This window comes from Primulina eburnea, chromosome 3 (assembly GCF_022965805.1).
Source record: "Primulina eburnea isolate SZY01 chromosome 3, ASM2296580v1, whole genome shotgun sequence".
In the NCBI taxonomy this organism is placed as follows: domain Eukaryota; kingdom Viridiplantae; phylum Streptophyta; class Magnoliopsida; order Lamiales; family Gesneriaceae; genus Primulina; species Primulina eburnea.
The window spans coordinates 12,173,563-12,192,495 of NC_133103.1; the positions used below are offsets into that span (position 1 = coordinate 12,173,563).

Genomic DNA, 18,933 nt, shown 5'->3' on the forward strand with positions numbered 1-18,933 from the left:
CATTTTTTATTTTATATAAGATATTTTAGTGTTATAAAATATAATAAAATTTTATAATTCAATTATCAATTATTTGAATTTAATTAATTTAATAAATATTAACATCATTACTCACACTATTATTTTTTCTCATCAGTTTTTGAATTTTCTTTCTCATAAAAATCTATTTAGCTTCTTTATATTTGTATATCAATTTCAATAATTGAATTCTGTTTGTATTATGTAGGTGGACAAAAAATATTAAGATTATTTTATGTTCATTTGTTTTGTTTTTGAATAAATATATTAACTACGAATTTGATAAAATATTCGAAAATTTTGCTAGAAGGTATATCTCTTTTTTGTTTCAACTATATAAATGTATTAAATTACCATATTAATTTCAAAACTTTTTGTTTTCCCCTTTTCCAGATTTTTCTTGGCCTTTCTCTCGTTCTAAGATGCATCCTTACCCATAAAAGGAAAATGTATATCCGAAAATGTTAAACTGCATTTATGACTATTTCCATGAAAATTTATTGAAGTGCTCGTTTTTTCTCTCACTTTGACTCCCCAAAAAATCCATTTTTTCACATGTCACTGTAATCAATCATCTTGATTATTTCATTCATCACCACCTACTGATTTCTCTCATGGCAGAGGAGCGACGATCCAAACCATCTTTTTTCAAGGTCTTGTTGAATGAAGACTTCACTCTCCAGCTTGTAAGTTTTTAAAATCACTACTTTTTTATGTACCGATTCTATTTCTGCTGTTCCATGATAAATTTCTTGTTTATTTCTTGCCTTGTGTTTTCCTCCAGCGGTTGCCGGCTGCTTTCGTGCAGAAGCATGGTAATATTTTGCATGAAAATGCCGTTCTCGGAGCCAGTTCTGGGGAATCTTGGGTCGTGAAACTGGAGCATATTGGGGAATATGAGAAATGTCACTTTACGCGTGGATGGCCGAAATTTGCCAAGGATTTGGGGCTCAAAATGGGGGAATTTCTGGTGTTCTGGTTAGTTGGAAAGTCCACATTTGATGTTTTGGTTTTTGGGATCAGCGGCTGCGAGAGGGTAATTTCGAATTTCAACTCCGAGTTTGAGAGCTCCGACTCTGATGAAGAAGTTCAAATATTGAGCAAATATTACACATTTTCCGCACGCGGCAACCATGGTTAGCTTTCTTGTTTCTTCTTAGTCCTGAAATCTTTGGTTTTCTCAGTACTTCGTATATGAAATGGCTTGTATGTGTAGCTGGTGCTAATAATATATGTGTTTGTCATGAAAATTGCGGGGCGTGTCAGACACGTGTTCATGCCAAATGTGAATGATCCGACTTCGTTTACCAAATGTTGCGAGTCCCGATTCGACCATTAGTTATAATTCTCTCCATATGGCTTCAAAGATAAACATATAAAATGAGGAAAATAAAGAAATTATAGAGATAATCCATAAACAACATCAAACTGAAATATGCTATTATGAATTTTGATCGACATTCTACAATAAATTTGAAGGAACGAGAAAATAGACTGCTTGGAAATGGAAAATGAGCGAATGATAGCATTCTGCAGAGGTTTGGTGTAGATTTTTGTTGGATCTCTTTGTTGTCCTCATTTCCTCCTTTTTGTCACATTCTGCATGTTAGTTTTGGCTCCCTCCCACGATCTTCCATGTTGGGTAATGGCTTTAACTAGCCGCAACATGCTTTTCCTGGTCCAATTGCAACTTCCCCGGGCCTTCATCCGTTGGGCTTTTGCTTATGGGCTTCTGAAATATTTTTAGGCATAACAATTGCCCCCCATAACCAATTTGGCCAGTAGGCCAATTTGGCTAGATTGGTTATTTTATAGCGTGCCCTTCTCCTCTAAGGTTCCTAAATGAGCCCAAATAACAACTCGGCTACTGGGAGGACAAATTCTACCAAGATGAGCTAATAGTTGAAATATGTCTCTTCAAAAAATAAAATTCTCTTGCACATTCCCTTAGCATTTCGATTATTCTGGTGTCCCTCGAAATGAGATTCACAAATATAATCCCTTCACAATAAAAGATCTTAGTTTATCCTCGTTTCCCTTTCAAATCTCATTCTCCACCCTCCATTCCTCGATCTCCGCACCAAGTCCCCAAAACCCCACAAACTCATTTCCTTCTCCCCTTCGATTGCCTCCTAGCAATACCCCTATGCCGGAAAACAGAAACGCTACTTCGCCTTGCCATCCCTCGTTCCTTGATTTCGCCAACCGTCTGGACGACTTTATTCGACTGCGATATCATTCGGGATACACCGTATATCGCTCACCCTTCGGCAGATTTTGCTCTTCAGATGGCGTGAGTTTCCCTTCGTTAGGTTTTGATTCTTCCACTCGCCACTCACCGGCCGCATAACTCCAGGGAATGGGTAGACTCTCGGGTTCTCACCATTAATTGGTAGATTCAATTGGATGATGATCTTTGTGTTTGTTCGAAATTTTACGTTGATATATTGGGGTATGCTTTGTGTTGCTATAGATTCTTGAGCACTCTTTGGTAACAATCCTTAATGCATTGGTGATTCCCTGTTACTTGTTACATGCGAAACTCCTATGCCACATGTTCATCTTTTTCGTCAATGCCAAAGTTTCTTCCCTAAGGGGTTTTCTGGTCTGAGATATGAAGTGGCTTGTGTGTCTTAACTTGCAGGGACAGCCAATGATCTTTTGCTTGTGAGCACACGCTCTCCTACCTGTAGAACCCAATTTCCTCCTTCTGCTACTGGATGTCTGCTCCTAGGTATTGTCATCTTCATCTGGGTCTAATTCGTTAAATCTCATTTTGCTTTATTTCGAATTTTGTACCATTTTCAGGCCTTCGACGATCATTGATGACAATTCCACCTCGGTGGAATTCTTTAATCACATCATTGATTTTTCCTCCAGTCCCATCCCCCTATCTACCGAGACCGCCAACATGTTGTTTCCCCTATCTACACTTGAGTCAGACGCTCTATTGTTGAATCGTGTCGTCGTGCCTCTCTTTGAGTTTGCTAAATTTAAGTCTTTACCTCGGGGGGACGTCAATTGGAATCCCTGGGCTGATAGATTGAAAAAATTCGATGGGAGCACTTGGCGAAAACAAGGCCTTTATCAGTTCATTCAAATGTCCACCATTGACCGTACCTTTAATCTTGATCTCCTTGAAGGTGTCATTAGGCTGTGGGCGCCGCCATGTAATTCTTTTATATTCCCGTGGCCCCATGTCTGTAACTTTTCAGGATGTTTTGCAACTTACGAGCCTTCCACTTATAGGGAATGAATATGCTGGACTAGTGGACACTTCAGGCTTGCCCCAACTATCTGACCAATATTTGAACCCGTCCTCGTATCTCCACGTTATTCGCTATTGGTGCGGGCTGAAACAAACCTCCCCCACTAGTGAGGAGCGTATAGCTTTTATGTGGGTTCTAATATGCAAATACTTTTTTTGTCCTTTCTCTGACAAACCTACCATGGAATATCTTGCTCTTGCCAGGTCTTTGAGTGTTGGGCAGGTACACGATTTACGTGTGATGTTTCTGGGGTCCCTTTATCATTGGTTGAACGTCGCTGTGAACGACATACCCTTTTTTAAGCTCAATGGGGTTATGTGTATCCTCCAGATGTGGTTGTTTTCTTATTTTCCTGAGGTAAAATCTCCACCGGGACTCCTTTCTGAGCGGTTATCATGGAAGGAGCTCATGTCCTGTCAGAGTGACTTCACCGTTGAAGGGGTTTGTTTTTTTTTTTTTTTTGCGATCTCTCCCTTTCGCTAGGGCAGTCCATCGTCTTATTTCCTCCACAATCGCGGTCGAGGATTACCCATTGATCAGACACATGGCTGCCAACAAAAAAACTGATGTGTTATCCTTTGTTAAAGATGTGCGCACTACAATCCTCCATCCTCGTTTCTTAGTATATGACGGGACCTCTCCCCGCAACCAGAGTACCCACATCTTTGAATTCTATAATCTAGCTTTGTACCCTTCTCAATTGGGTTTATGTCTTACTATCCCCTCCAATGCTTTATACCCTCCTCATCCTCTGAATGACATGATGAAAATAGAATTATCCCATAAGAAGTTCACTTCCTTGTCTCTGATAGAGCTGTCAGAACAAGCAAAATCTTTCAAGACTCCCGTTATAGCAAGCCCCATTTCAGCGTCTGACGATTATTTTTAGCGGTTGACTGTGATAACATAGAGAAAGAAGAATAGGGTTTCTTATTGAACCGTAGAAACAACCTAAAGAGTTTATATAGTTAAGGTTTACAATGAAAGTAAATAGACTAAAATATCCTTAGGCACTAATAAATATAATATTACTAATATAATATAACTAATATTCCCCCTCAAACTCACGATGATGTAGCGATAAGCATTGAGAATTTGTCAGACAAGAAACGGAAGCGCGAAGCCGAAAGTACTTTTGTAAACATATCAGCAATTTGCAGATGAGAAGAAACGAATGGCAATGTGATGGTGCCGATCTGTAGGTGGTGTCGAGTGACATGACAATCAATCTCGATATGTTTGGTTCACTCATGAAAAACTGGATTGTTTGCAATCTGAATAGCACTCTAATTATCACAATGTAACGGAGTAGGGTGACAGAGAACTACCCATATCAGCAAGCAACTGGCGTAACCAAACGATTTCACAGGTAGTCGAGGCCATAGCACGATACTCTGCTTCTGTAGAAGAGCGAGATATGACATCTTGTTTCTTGCTCTTCCACGAAATAGGCGAGTCGCCGAGGAAAATACAAAATCCACTGGTCAATTTGCGATCCGTAGGATCACCAGCCCAATCCACATCAAAATAAGCACGCAACTCTAACGAAGACGTAGAAGGGAACAAGAGACTATGAAACTGAGTGCCCCGAAGGTACCTGAGAATACAAAGAACGGCAGCCCAATGAACTGTAGTAGGAGCAGTGACAAACTGACTAACCACATGAACATCATGCGCAATGTCGGGGCGAGTCATAGTAAGATAAACCAAACTGCCTACAATGTACGATAGAGACTAGAATCTGTCAAAGGAGTGCCATCCGACGGAGAGTATCTAGCATTAGTCTCAAGGGGAGTATCAACAATTTTGTTGTCAGTGAGTCGAGTACGCTCAAACAAATAAGCTATATACTTTGATTGTGATAAGAGATAGCCTTTTGGAGAATAGGCAACCTCAATTCCCAAAAAATAACGTAGCACACCCAAATCTTTCATAGCGAAGCAACGTGCCAACTCAGACTTCAATGACTCAATACTATTATAATCATCACCAGTAATTATCATGTCATCAACATACAAGGATAATAGAATACGACCTGCCGTTGTACGCTTGACAAATAATGCAGAATCGTGGTGACTAGGAAGAAATCCAAACGAAGTGATCACTATGGAAAACTTCTCAAACCAGGCACGTGGTGCTTGTTTGAGACCATAAAGAGCTTTGCGAAGTTTGCAAACTTTACCAGGTTGATGAGCTATACCGGGAGGAGGCGTCATATAAACTTCCTCATGAAGATCGCCATTCAAAAAGGCATTCTTGACATCCATCTGAGATTTTCCATTGACAAACAGAAGCAACTGCAATCAGAGTACGAACAGTCGTCATTTTTGCAACAGGGGCAAACGTTTCTTCATAATCCATGCCATACTCCTGGGAATAGCCTTTAGCAACAACTCGGGCCTTGTATCGTTCAATAGATCCATCAGATTTGGTTTTAATCTTGTAGACCCAACAAGAACCAATGGTATGTTTTCCGGACGGCAGCGAAACCAAATCCCATGTATGAGTCTGGTGTAGAGCAGTAAGTTCCTCAGCCATAGCAGCCTGCCAAATAGGCTCTATGTTTTGGATGAGCTGCAAATATCAGATATTGCTGCTTCTAGTGTGGATTTGTCGTTTTTTCGTTTGAGTTGTTCATCTTCTGATTTTTATCTTTGGCATTCTCGTTTGGGTCATGTTTCTGCGTCTCGTTTAAAGTTTTTGTTGTCTACAGGAGTTTTAGGTCATTTATCCAGTCATGATATTTCTGATTGTCGTGGTTGTAAACTGGCTAAATTTTCAGCCTTGCCTTTTTATAAAATTATTTCTTTTTCTATTGCGCCATTTGATCTTGTGCATTCTGATGTGTGGGACCCTCTCCTGTATCCACCAAAAGGGGTTCCAGATATTATGTTTCGTTCATTGATGATTTAACTTGTTATACTTGGGTTTATCTTATGAAACACAGGTCTGATTTTCTTACCATATTCAGTAACTTTAGAGCCCTTGTGAAAACCCAACATTCCTCTGTCATTAAACGTTTTCGGTGTGATTTGGGGGGTGAATACACTTCTAACAATTTTTCTCAGTTATTTGCTTCTGATGGGATTATCCACCAAACCTCGTGTACAGACACTCCTCAACAAAATGGTGTTGCTGAAAGGAAACATCGCCATCTTGTTGAAACAGCTCGTTCGTTTTTGTTGTCAACCGAGGTTCCGAGTGAGTTTTGGGGGGAGGCAGTACTTACAGCTGCTCATGTGATCAATAGAATTCATATATCTCATAATTCTGGTTTGTCCTCTTTTGAAAAGTTATATAGTCATTCACCTGATTATTCATCGTTGCGCGTCTTCGGTTGTACTTGCTTTGTTCTCCGACCACATGTTGAGCGTAATAAATTGTCTCCTCGGTCCGCCTTATGTGTCTTTTTGGGTTATGGTGTTGGTCAAAAAGGATATCATTGTTTTGATCCAGTTAGTCAAAAACTATATGTCTCGCGTCATGTTGTGTTTTTAGAGCATATTCCCTTCTTTTCTGTTCCTGCTAGTTCTTATCACATGTCACGGTCAGATTTAGTTCGTATTGATCCCTTTCATACTGACCCCGACGAAGTTCTATCTGATACTTTGGTTCACTAGGCATCCACCTCTTATGCCCCTGCTCCTACGACCACCCAGTTGTCGGATGAGATTGCGGGTCCTGAACACAACAATTGGTTGTAGTAAAAAGAACTGAGAGACCAGAATCACACAATTGACCAACAGATGCAAGATTTAAGATTAGACTATGAATATGGTATACATCTGATAGAGATACACGAGATATGCTAACAAAGCCAATTCATACCAATGGCATTGGAGTACCATCGGCGGTCATGACAGACAAAGAGGGAGCAGAAGTAACAGACGTAAAAGAATCAATATCAGGAGACATATGATGAGAAGCGCCTGAATCTAAGATCCATAAGAGAGACGTTTTACCAGAATTAGCAGACAAAGACAAACCTTTAGGAAAGGATGCTGACATGGAATGAGACTGTGAAGTAAGGAACTGCTGAAACTGCTCAAACATAATGGATCCAAAGACGGGGCAGCAACTGCATTGTTGGACTGAGGTGGGCGATACGACCATGGAGCAGTCTGCGGCAGACGTTGTTGTTGCGGTGGTCGTTGTTGCTACAGTTGCTTGCCTTTACTCAGCAATTTCGGACACTGAGCCTTCCAATGACCTTTCCCCTTGCAGAAAGCACATTCATCCGGAGAGACCTTAGGATCTGATCTGTTTTGGTTGCTAGGTGGAGAATGTTGAGGAGCAACAAAGACGGATGGAGTCGTATTTGTGACAGAGACCTTATCTACTTTAGACTTAAGCCGAATCTCCTCTGCTAACAGTTCATTAACCACTGAATCAACAAATGGAAGAGGAGAACGATGTAGAATTGTCCTACGCAATCCCTCGACATCATTCCGAAGGGCCATCAAAAACTGTACCAGACGTTGTGCTTCTCTACGAGAAATATACGGTTCAAATGCTCGCAGCTCTGCAGACTCAGTGAGAGCCAACTGATCCCAGAGATTAGTCATGGCAGAATAAAACTCTTGAATACGCATATCATTCTGCTGAAATGCGCGAATATCTGACTCCAATTGATACTGTTTGGGGAAATTAGATCGCATATACAATCTAGCCAGATGATCCCATATCTCTTTAGCTGTCTCATACTTAGTCAACTGAACACCAATAGAATGAGTAACAGAATTGTTAATCCACGTAATAATCTTCGAACTATCAGCCTCCCAATTGTCGACCAAGGCCGCATAATCGTTTGTCTGGTCGTCTGTAGGTTTAACCCGCACACCTGTAACATAGCTCCACATAGATTTTCCACGCAAAAAATTCTTCGTAACATAGCTCCAATATGTGTAGTTTTTACCATCCAATTGAATACTAATCGACTGAAGGGAATCATCCTTACGACTAGCCATTATGAAAGAGACACAGAGAAGAAAATCCTCAAATCTGAAATCCTTGAACCAACAGAATTGAAATCCCCAAATAACCAAATCAATAGAGTCGAAAAATCCAAAAATTGACAAAATCCAATCTAACAAAGCGAGAACAAATCAAAGTGAAAAATCGAAAATTCCGAACCCCAAATTGCAGTCTCGTTTTTCCCTAACCGAATAGTCTTAGAAAACAAAAAAACGATCTTCACCGTTCAGAATGTACCTCTATATGTCTAAACCAACTGTCAAAATTTCAAGATGATCCAACGGCTGAAACGTGAGAAATCGCAATTCTCGTCTTGCTGCTCCTGAAAATTCCAAAAATCCGAAAAATCCCCTTCTTTTTCTTTTCAAATCCGAGAAACGTAATTCGATCCCCAATAACTATAGACTGGATTAACAGTCTCTCAAAACATCAAACAAATTTATAGGGCGGCTCTGATACCATGATAACATAGAGAAAAGAAGCATAAGGTTTCTTATTGAACCGTAGAAACAACCTAAAGAGTTTATATAGTTAAGGTTTACAATGAAAGTAAATAGACTAAAATATTCTTAGACACTAATAAATATAATATTACTAATATAATATAACTAATAGACTGCACGATATGGCCGTCTTATCCATGTGACGCTAGAAATTTCAGGTATAACTTTTATCGCCTTTGATATGATTTGCTATTTGCATTGGTAAAATGTTCTATGTTTGGATTGTAGATTCTCAAAATCCTCAACAGGTCCTGGATTTATCGGTTACTCGAAACGATAAAAAAAGCAAGGAGATGAAGCAAACCTCCAACCAAATTATTTCAGTTGCTCGAGAAAAGAAGGCACTTGCATCTATCCCATTGAGGCGGCGAACCCGATTGACCACCCAACTACCTCATGTAATTCTCCCAATCGCTTCCACTCCTATGGCAGGTACCATGATAGTGGAAAATGATGACTCCTCCTCAGCCTCTGACCCTTCGGCTGGTCAAGAGATTGAGTCAGATTATTATGTCCATTTGGCCACTCCTTTGGTCTCACTTAAACGCAGGAAAGTCCTCACAGAAAGTCATTCTGATGACATGGAAGCAAATCCTCCAGCGACCGGCTCTCATTCTCAGGTAATAACCATTTTATTCCTCTTTTAGTTGTCATTTGGATCTCACTTCTGCCCTATCATTGTAGGATCTATCAGCACGACGAGCGATGGTCTCGTTGGTTGAGGAAACATTGGACTTCGATTTCAGTTTCTTGGATTCAAGACTTTTTCATGAGGCTTCTTCTTCAAGTCTCACTTCTGGCTTGGAGCTAGCCACTGCAAAAGCTTCACTGCGGCATTTCCTGAATATGAATCTTAATGCACTAGGGGCCATGGAGAAAACCATTGTTTTATCCGCAGCATCCATACTGAAAAGCAGTCCTGATTTTCCTCAAACCCCGCTATATGATATTTTAAATAATCTTCATTCTATGTTTTCAGCTTTCCAAGATTCGAGTCTCACTTGCTCGGAAACTTTGATCCAAATGGGAGACTTTAAAGCGCAAAAAGAGAAGTTGGACAGTATGCTTGCAGAGAGAAAATCTATCTTAACGAACCTTCAATAGAAAAATGCGGACTTTGATTCTAAAGCAGAGCTGATAAAGAAATTGGAGGCTGAACTTGCTCAGCACGAAGTCGACATGATGGCCCTTTTACTTGACAGTGAAGCCTTGAAAGTTTCCTCCGATAAGCTCAAAACCGACATCCAACACTTGGGTGATGATCTGGTGCAACAAAAGCATTCTTACCGGCAATGGGAGGACACCTTGAAAATAGCTGAGCAGACTCGGGCAGAGTGTCTGTCTAAGTGGGAAGAACTACGCCGCCTTGACCTTTCCTAAGTGCCCAAGCATCGCCATTAGTAATTCATTTTGGTATTTGGTTCGATGTTCGGACCATTATGTGGTAGATCTTTGATTGCTTGTACTTATTTGCCATGATTTGGCATAACTCATGTTGAATTTTGGTGTTGGATAATGCTTGGACATCGACTTTTATTATGTTATTTGTTGCTTGGGTTTGTCCACATATGTTTACACATATTTGCATTTTTTGGGATGTTAAGTTTACAAGGGAAACTTTGCCCAAATTTTGGTAAAATCAACTAAAATAACGGTTAAATAACATGTTTCTTTCAATAATGTTACGATCTTGTTATCGCTATTGTTCATTGTCACCCAAAACTTTCAAACAGTATCAAAGTGTCAAAATATGCAATAAACGTAGTCAGATTGGATCAGTTAGTTGGTTGAGTGAGATTTTAGTGATCTAGAGATAGAAGATCTTGTATGTAGAAGGAAATGTACAGCACATTGTAAAGTTGAACAATAGTATTCATTTTCCTATATTCAATAAAATTGCTCTCTCGTCTTCCTTGTTCGGGAGTTGATTTGAATCTGAGAATGTGTTGTTCCTTTATGATCGGTGCATATTCTTAAGAATTTTAACAGCTGCGAACTTGTATTTTCAGTTAAACATATGTATAATTTCAATTTTTATGCCCCCTGTGAAAATTCCATGTTTCCCTTTTCTTTATCTTTCTTTGTTTTTTGTTTTTTTGTTTTTTGTTTTTTTTTTAGTTTTGCTTGTGCAGAAGAAATACATTTATTGAAATGCAATTGATATGGCGTTGTATGCTCATTTTAGGTAACATTTATGATTGTCTTTCTGTCCTGTTTTTATGGCACATTTTACCTTCCATTGAAACTCCTTAGCACATATGAGTAACAAACGAGCAAAGACTTGCATTTTGGAGAAAGAAGCAACTAGGAGTCCGGGCAATGTTGATCGTTTGAGCCCACTCTACTTCGAAAAAGTTTTGAAGACATATCACAGATCCAGAGTGGTAAAATCTGTCCTCTGCTCTTTATATTGTTTTGAGCTAATTTTATTTTTTGGCATTAGCTACTCTAGCATGATGATTTTTTAGCATCTCAACTAGTTTTCTATTAGCTGTTCGTTTCAAATTATGAAAAAGTTCTTACGACTCATTTGGTTTCATGGGCTTTGCTTGAAACATAGTCTCTCCATATGAAATTTGCGAACATGTCTGGTTTGATCAGCCAGAAGACAGTGGTGCTGGAGTATGTGCCGAAGTAGCATTTTACTTCTGCGGTACTGCACCTGAAGCCGCGGTTATCTAGGATTGAAATGGCATGGTCGGGGTTCATAAAACAAAATGGACTGGTCTTTGGAAGAACCTACTCTTTTGAGTTCAACCCCAGAACAAATGTGATTCGGGTAGATGAGATCAAGATATAGATATCTCCTGTTTGGTAGCCATAATTGAAAAAGGAGATGTATTTGTTTATCTTCTTTAGCAAGGGCACTTGAGATTTGTGTATATGTAAGATACACAATTTTTTGGACGGTCTTTTCGTTCTAACTTCCTATGGACGTGTATCTATTTTCTATGCTATGAATGCGTGTACACATTTTGCGTTATGAACTGTACTGCTTATTCCTCTATTGTTCTTATATGTTTCTCAGTAGGTTTGATATGTTAGATCAATTGGTTCAAGATACAGCACACGATTTGTTTGATGGAATGAAGAAGTTTGGATCGAATAGATGGCACTCGATCACGAACAAACCACCACCAACAATCAACAGAAGATACCGAGCACACAATAAAAAAAGAAGAAAGATTTACTTGGTGTTCAATGTCATGGCTCAGATGTTTTCTTTATGGATTGGTTATTATCTCTCATTTTTTGGGTGTCTGGTCATATGCAACATTAGTTTTCGTCATTTTGTTTTACAAATCATTTTGAGCTTTAAAAAGGTAAATAAAAAAACGTTAGCTTTGTTTCTCTTTCATAGTTGTTCTCTATTATGAAATTGTGAATTTTTAAATAACTTCAAAACTTCAGTGTCACTTGGTGTAGTCCAACACGATTCAAATTGGATTATTCCAGAAAAAAAAAAAAAAAAAAAAAAACCCAAAAGGTGCACTAAAAGAAATTCAAGAATCCCGTTAAAATATAACAACACTCTGTTTATTATAAATTTGTCAACATTGTTTAATTTTATTAAGCAATTTTAAATTTGCCATCTTCATATTGTCTAAATGTTTTTTCGTTGGTTGATGTTTTTTTTTTCCTCGTATTGGGTTTGTTTCATGCCATATTATTTCTCAAATGCCTCCGTAGTTGAACGAGGATGTGTTGATCTCCATGTTTTGCCTCTTCTTTCTTATTGCCGTTTCTGTGGAGCCAAAAAGTTTCAGTCCGAGCCTCCATCATTTTGTTGTGACAATGATAAATTAGACTTGCTGAGTCGGTTATACTGACTAGATTAATGAATTTGTTCACGGATAATGAATCCCTGAGATCGATTGAATTTCATAGCAAGCTTCGTGTCTACAATTGCATTTTTCCTTTCACATCCTTTGGTGTAAAAGTTGATAAAGAACTTGCTTCGTCCCGTCGTGAAGTCTACACATGCAGAGTTCTGGGACAAATATTTCGTGCTTTGCCACCTCTTGTGCCTAGAGAAAGATGGTCCATGTTACTTTCAGCTATACTTTTGGGACAATGATAATGAATTGTATAATAGGATGAATATTATGGCTGATGATGATTTTGAAGAAGGTACTATGCTATTGTTGATGGACATTTTGAAGAGAAACCCTTAAGTGGAATTGTTGCGTAGAATAAATGGATTCTCTTCTATTGATGATATATTGTTGCATATTTGTAAGAGTGTTGTGTTGGATCAAAGGCGCTATAATTTGCCTACAGTTGATCATGTTGCTGTTATTTGGGTGGAGGTAAATGATCCAAATATATAGAGATATTGTTATTTATGGTCATGACTCATGATAGACGAACTCATAAGATAAAACACTACTTTGATTGTTACGATCCATTATAATATCCATTGTTTTTCCGTAATGTTGAAAATGACTGTCATCAACATATTCCTAAGCTTAAGAATAGTGAATTAATGCTCAGTCAGATACATATGTTTTGATGCATGTGGATTTATCTTCGTTGGATGATGTATTGAGTGGAGAAACCCAAAGTAAGTTTTCATAAATTTATTTCTCATTTACATGTTCGTCAGTATATTGTTATGTTCATGATCTCTGTTTTTCTCACGGCCACTCAGAATATCATGTTCAAAAACAATTTCCAAAATTTTGAAAAATTAAGAATACCCTTGAAAATTTGGAGAACTTTATATATATCATATGTGTGTCTGTGCGCGAGTGTAAAGTTGTAAGGTTAAGTCATTAAAAATGAATTATGATTACCCACGTTCTTCGACCCATCCCAACGTGCAGACAAGCCATCCATGAATGCTTAGTAATATTTTATTTTATAGAGTATTTATATTTGATACTCCCTTTCATCAATTTACGGAGAAGAAAAAAAAAAGTGACATAAAGCAATAAAATGGTGGATATCACTTTAAATATGCTCGTGTTATCTGATTTATCTAGTTAAGTCAAATACTGTATATTAATTGCATATACAAAACCAGAATAAGATATGTATAAGATATATAGAATAATGTTTTCTGGATCAAATTATATTTTTAAAATTACAATATACACCTATATGTTATTTATATTTATATTTAAAAAAAAAATCATTTTGGTCCATGGCTCACCCTACTACTACCTTGCTGCGGGAAGCTACGAGCAGAAATATTTGTCGGAGAAGGGCTGCGATTGATCTCCGGGTGAGAATGGTGCGGGGTTCCTTCCTGGCGGAGGTTGCATGGCGGCAGCCGTCGAAGCAGACACTCGCCATATCTTCACCGATTTATCAAGGCTGCCACTGTACACCACATAGTGCCTATCAAATTCGCTGGAATGTTCTCCTTTCTCCTCCTCCGCCGCCAAACATTTCACCGGACCACTGTGCCCGTTCAACACTGACAGACAAATATGGCCATCTCCTTCCTTTCTCCATACACAAATGTTCGTGTCCGCTGAACCACTGAACACCAAAGTCCCCGCAGTCGCAAGGCACAAAACTGCGAGCTTATGGCCCCTCAAAATCCCCCCGTGTGAAAGAAACTTGCCGTGTTCCCAGAAGTTGACGAGCCCGTCGGATGATCCGGAGTAGAGAACTGTAGCGGAATCGTCAACGGCTAGTGATGTTATGGCACAATCTTGCTTCAATAATGTCTGCGAAAAGACATGTTTCGTGCCGCCTTTGACTTGCATTTCCCTCCGCCAAACCTTGATGGTTCCATCGGCGGATCCCGTGAAAACCAGCCTATTGAACCCGGCAACCACTGAATTTACTGCATCGTCGTGCGCATTGATTGATTCCAGGCATTTCGAGTCGTTAATTCGCCACACCTTAAAGGTTTTATCCCACGAGCTGGAGTATAATAATGATCTGTCCTCGCTCAAGCTGAGAGATGAAATTGCATCAACGTGTTTGATCCATATCGAGTTCCGATGTCTCCTGATCTCAACGTAGTTTTTGGGGTTCAATGAGCTTTTTATCGTATCTCTTAATGTGGGCAATGTCCCGACTCGTTTGTGAATGCTCGGATCCTTTCTAGACACCATCCAGACCCGGATTTTCCCATCCTGGTGACCTGAAAATATCCTGTCCCCCGCTATGATTATTGCTTTAACCAAACCGGAATTACATTTGAACCCTGAGAATTCCTTCTGATTCTTCCACACCCTGATGTTCTTGCTGTCGGAACCCGTGTACAGCAAATCGCCGGAAGCTGCTAAAGAATAAATATGTCCTTCCTCACGCACAAGGGATCCCATCAAGCCTGTGTAAAAATAACTATTTTCAGATTGGATGTGGGAAGACCAGGGAGATTTGGACGACGGAGATAGAGGTTGGCCCCACGACGGGGTTGAATATGGCGTTGGGGATTCCCATGGGGCAATACTGTAGGTGGTGCTGATGTCGGAGGTCCGCGGTGGCGTCGGCTTATCTTGGTTTTCCGGGATGATATCCGCCGCACTGCTGAGGCGGAAGGAGTATTCTTGTGAATCTGATTGCAACATGTTGCCGAACGTTTGTCTCCTCGGGATGCTGGTTTCTGTTGCCATATCTTGTTTCCCTGTTCTTGAATTCTTCTTCATCTGCTAAAAATAATCGGGGATTGAATGTTTGAAGATCAAATATAAATGGAAAAAAAAAAAAAAAAACTAGGCAATCTAATGAAGAGAGAAGAACATATTAAAGAAAAAATATACATCCACCAACATATGTATATTTTACATGAGAAAGATATGTGAGCGAATGGATTGATATGCCACGTTGTCCTCCAACCACAATTTAATTCTATGCAAAAAAAATTACATTTTTACCGATGAATATAAACATATAATACAAATATATGATTTTGCATGATTTAACTAATCTTAACTGTTTCTAAATATCATAATGAAATGCATGAAAACCGAGGCACGAAGTTGAGATTTCATAAATTTATTGATCGCGTAATAAAAAAATTAAAGAATAATCAATATGAATTTTAGCTATATTTCCTCATTAGCACATTAATAATATCTTTGGGGGCAAAGTTCCTTTCGTGGGGACGTAAATGTTGCAAATTATGGTTTGCTACAATTTGTCAAACACAATTTGACATTTCGCAACTACCATAGAATAAAGGATTTGGTTCGTTGTTTCTGCCTCTCACAAGTTATCATGCCAAGTCAAGAATTTTTCTACTTTTAAAAAAGTATTTCGTCAGCGTGATGCATCAAAAGGTAATCGTCATTGAATTTAAAAGAAATATATAAAGTAACGAATGATATTAAATTATTTAGATTTTTGGAAACATGACAACTTTTCGTGACGAAATTAACGGAAAACATGTGGTACCCAAAGGCTATCGACTTCTATTTTTGGCACAAGCGGCTACGATGTGCATAACATATTATATATGCATCAACGTAATATATTATATATTAGTTCAAACTTCGGATAAAATCGAAAAAATCAAAAATTCAAACTGGAACTTCGGATAAAATCGAAAAATCGAAAATTCAAACTGAAAAACCGAACATCGAAACGAATCGAAAGTCGAATTTTATAATTCAGATATAAATATTAAAACCGAAGTTTATTTGGTTCGATTTTGAATTATATATGTCAAAACCGAAAAAACCGAAATTTCATTAAATTAATAATTTTTTATATTATATATTTTGATATGATATTTAGTGAATGAAAAACAATTTTTAGTTGATTGTAGGGGTGTTCATTAAACGGTTTACACCGAAAAAACCGACCAGACCATAAATTTCGGTTTTTTTGGTTCGGTTTAAACGGTTTTCCGGTCGGTTATGGTTTTGATTTTTGGTACTTTGAATTTTTCGGTTCGGTTATTGGTTTTTGAAATTTTAAAATCGGAAAAACCGATACCGACCATTTAAAATGTAATAAATAATAAAATAATTAATATAAGTAATTTAATAAATAATAAAATAATGAATATAAGTAATTTTATTATGTTTACTACTGCCTTATTAATAATATATAGTTGTAACTTGCAATCAGGTTTGTTAAGTTGATCTAATTTATATGAACTTATTCTTTTTTATAATAGGTTGATATTTTAATTTCCCCACATATGAGGATTTTTGTTGCAGGAGTTGATGGATCCAATGTTGGAATTATTCACTATTAACATATCCAAATTCCAAATTGCTTACAATTGTCATATCTATATATTTTTTATTATTTTATTTTGATGTTTGTGATATACTTAACAAATTGATTAGAAAAATTATAACTATGTCTGTTTTTTATTAATTTATTTTGATTTTTGTAATATAATCAAAACAAATTTGATTGTGGTTTTTTATTATATATTTTTTAAAATTTATAATGTACAACTTCATCTATAACTATATTTATTACACAAACTGTAATAATCGACCGTAGTAACAAAACCGTAATATAAAAAAACCAAACCAGACCGAATTAAAATGGTTTGGTTTAGGATTAAGCATTCAAAAAACCATAAACCGAAAAATCAAACCGGAGTTTATTAAAATTGAACCAAACCGACCGTTGCACACCTGTAGTTGATTGTTGTTTGTTTAATTAATTTAGACCTTCTATTTAGTAAACATATAGAAAAAGTTAACATATTATATTTTACAATATATTTATATTATTAATTTAAATAATTATACCAAAACCGAAACAACCGAACCGTTTTGGTAGAAACTGAACCGAACCGAAGAAAAATGGTTCGGATATCGGATTATATATTTCTAAAATTGAAAACCGAAAAAACCGAAATAAAAAATTCAAAACCGAACCGACCGATACACACCCCTAATTAGATGTTAAATATGGTTCGGTTAAAAGAGTTTTTTTAGATTATGATTTTTAAAGTAAAATTAAATATGTGATTTTGAACCATTTTCTTTTGTTTCGAGTTGTTCGACATTATAATGGCATTTTGCCACCATACGTATGAACTTTTACTATTTTCATGATTCAAAGTTATTATTGTGAAAATTTAGAATTTATCAAATTCCAAGTTAAACAAAAAATACGAAGTGATATATGCATGTTTTAATATTAGAAAATATATATATATATATATATATATACACACACACACACACACACATATTGTTCTATACCAATTTTTATCATTGACGAATGAAGTTGATATAAGTATTAATCGAGGACAAGTGAGGTTAATTTCAATATTAACCAATTTTTATTTACTTTTATTTTTGCACTAAAATTTCCCTACTTGAATTTTGTTACCTTAATTTATTAAAAATGTCTCAGTGTGTAAATTCCAATTAATTTTACTGAAAGTATTATAAATTTGCACTGAAAAACATATTTTATTTTGAATAGATCTATTGTGAAACTATCTCATAAATCTTTATGTCCCTGTCGATATTCTTAACCTAAAAAGTAATATTTTTTCATGAATGATCCAAATAATCGATATTCACAACAAAAAATAATATCATTTCTCTCACATATTTTTGTAATTTATTTTAATCTATTATATATTGGTACGCAAATGAAAACGGGAAATAAAAGGAATCTTCGACGCTTCCTGAAACGCTCCTCCTCTTCTACGGTTAATTTATATTATCTTCTCAAATTGAAATCTTAGCGTCAATTCTCCGTGTCCGACTTCAAAATCATGAGGGCGCAGAAACCTTGTGCAGAATAGAGGGATGTTCTTCAATGATTTGATTCAACGGAGGGTCGCGGCTCTTCTGCGGCCATGGCTTCGTGACGACCCTGAACTTGAATTCAAGCTTGGATTCCTCCGTTCAAATGGGACCCTAAATAACGTCAGTTTCAACCCTTCCACTCTTAACGATTTACTTGAAGACCCTTCTCGGATTTGTTTCAAAGAAGTACGCGTCGAACACGTGAGTATCGAACTCTCGCCATGGTCCTCGTCAGCCTTCACTCTCGTGATTCGGGGTCTCCGTTTCGTTGTTTCAATTGGGTACGCTATTTTTGTCTCGTCTAGTGTTTTGTATTTGCTTATTCGAATATGTATAGTCATGATTGAGCGAGCCTGATTCTTCTCTTTTTTAAAGAAAATGTTGGATTTATTTTACTTTTTGTCGTCATAACCTCGACACGATTACTTGTGTTTGCTTAGTTTTTGCAAGCTAGTTTTCTGTGATTATAAACATTAT

At 37.4% G+C, this 18,933-nt stretch overlaps 3 protein-coding genes across 9 annotated transcripts in view; 2 read left to right on the forward strand and 1 right to left on the reverse strand.

Annotated features, from left to right (window-relative positions):
• The first annotated feature begins 432 nt into the window (after positions 1-432).
• LOC140826469 (uncharacterized) lies at positions 433-11,747 on the forward strand. 7 transcript variants are annotated; one of them, XM_073188780.1, is made up of 7 exons: positions 438-704; positions 803-1,154; positions 2,663-2,752; positions 8,993-9,384; positions 9,449-10,949; positions 11,018-11,148; positions 11,325-11,747. In XM_073188780.1, the coding sequence occupies exons 1-5, from the start codon at positions 633-635 to the stop codon at positions 9,866-9,868; spliced, it is 1,326 nt and encodes a 441-aa protein (XP_073044881.1). In that variant the 5' UTR covers positions 438-632; the 3' UTR covers positions 9,869-10,949; positions 11,018-11,148; positions 11,325-11,747. The 7 variants fall into 7 exon arrangements, with proteins under 7 accessions (XP_073044887.1, XP_073044885.1, XP_073044884.1 ...); XM_073188781.1 differs by having other exon boundaries at positions 11,366-11,747; XM_073188786.1 differs by lacking the exons at positions 11,018-11,148; positions 11,325-11,747 and having other exon boundaries at positions 433-704; positions 8,993-9,196; positions 9,315-9,384; positions 9,459-9,615.
• A 2,138-nt stretch (positions 11,748-13,885) lies between these two features.
• On the reverse strand, positions 13,886-15,494 carry LOC140828256 (protein JINGUBANG-like). Its single transcript, XM_073191244.1, has one exon. It carries the CDS (start codon positions 15,370-15,372, stop codon positions 13,945-13,947), a length of 1,428 nt encoding a protein of 475 aa, XP_073047345.1. The 5' UTR covers positions 15,373-15,494; the 3' UTR covers positions 13,886-13,944.
• A 2,810-nt stretch (positions 15,495-18,304) lies between these two features.
• The window catches only part of LOC140826471 (uncharacterized), a 33,655-nt gene continuing 33,026 nt past the window's right edge, over positions 18,305-18,933 (forward strand). The window contains 1 exon segment of the mRNA XM_073188787.1: positions 18,305-18,737. Coding sequence (XP_073044888.1) covers positions 18,457-18,737 — 281 coding nt within the window. The 5' untranslated portion in view covers positions 18,305-18,456.

Coding starts and splice junctions, on each gene's coding strand:
- LOC140826469 (XM_073188779.1), top strand. CDS start 633: ATGGCAGAGGAGCGACGATCCAAACCATCTTTTTTCAAGGTCTTGTTG. Junction 705..802: donor AAGACTTCACTCTCCAGCTT/GTAAGTTTTTAA, acceptor GTTTTCCTCCAG/CGGTTGCCGGCTGCTTTCGT. Junction 1,155..2,662: donor TTCCGCACGCGGCAACCATG/GTTAGCTTTCTT, acceptor CTTAACTTGCAG/GGACAGCCAATGATCTTTTG.
- LOC140828256 (XM_073191244.1), bottom strand. CDS start 15,372: ATGAAGAAGAATTCAAGAACAGGGAAACAAGATATGGCAACAGAAACC.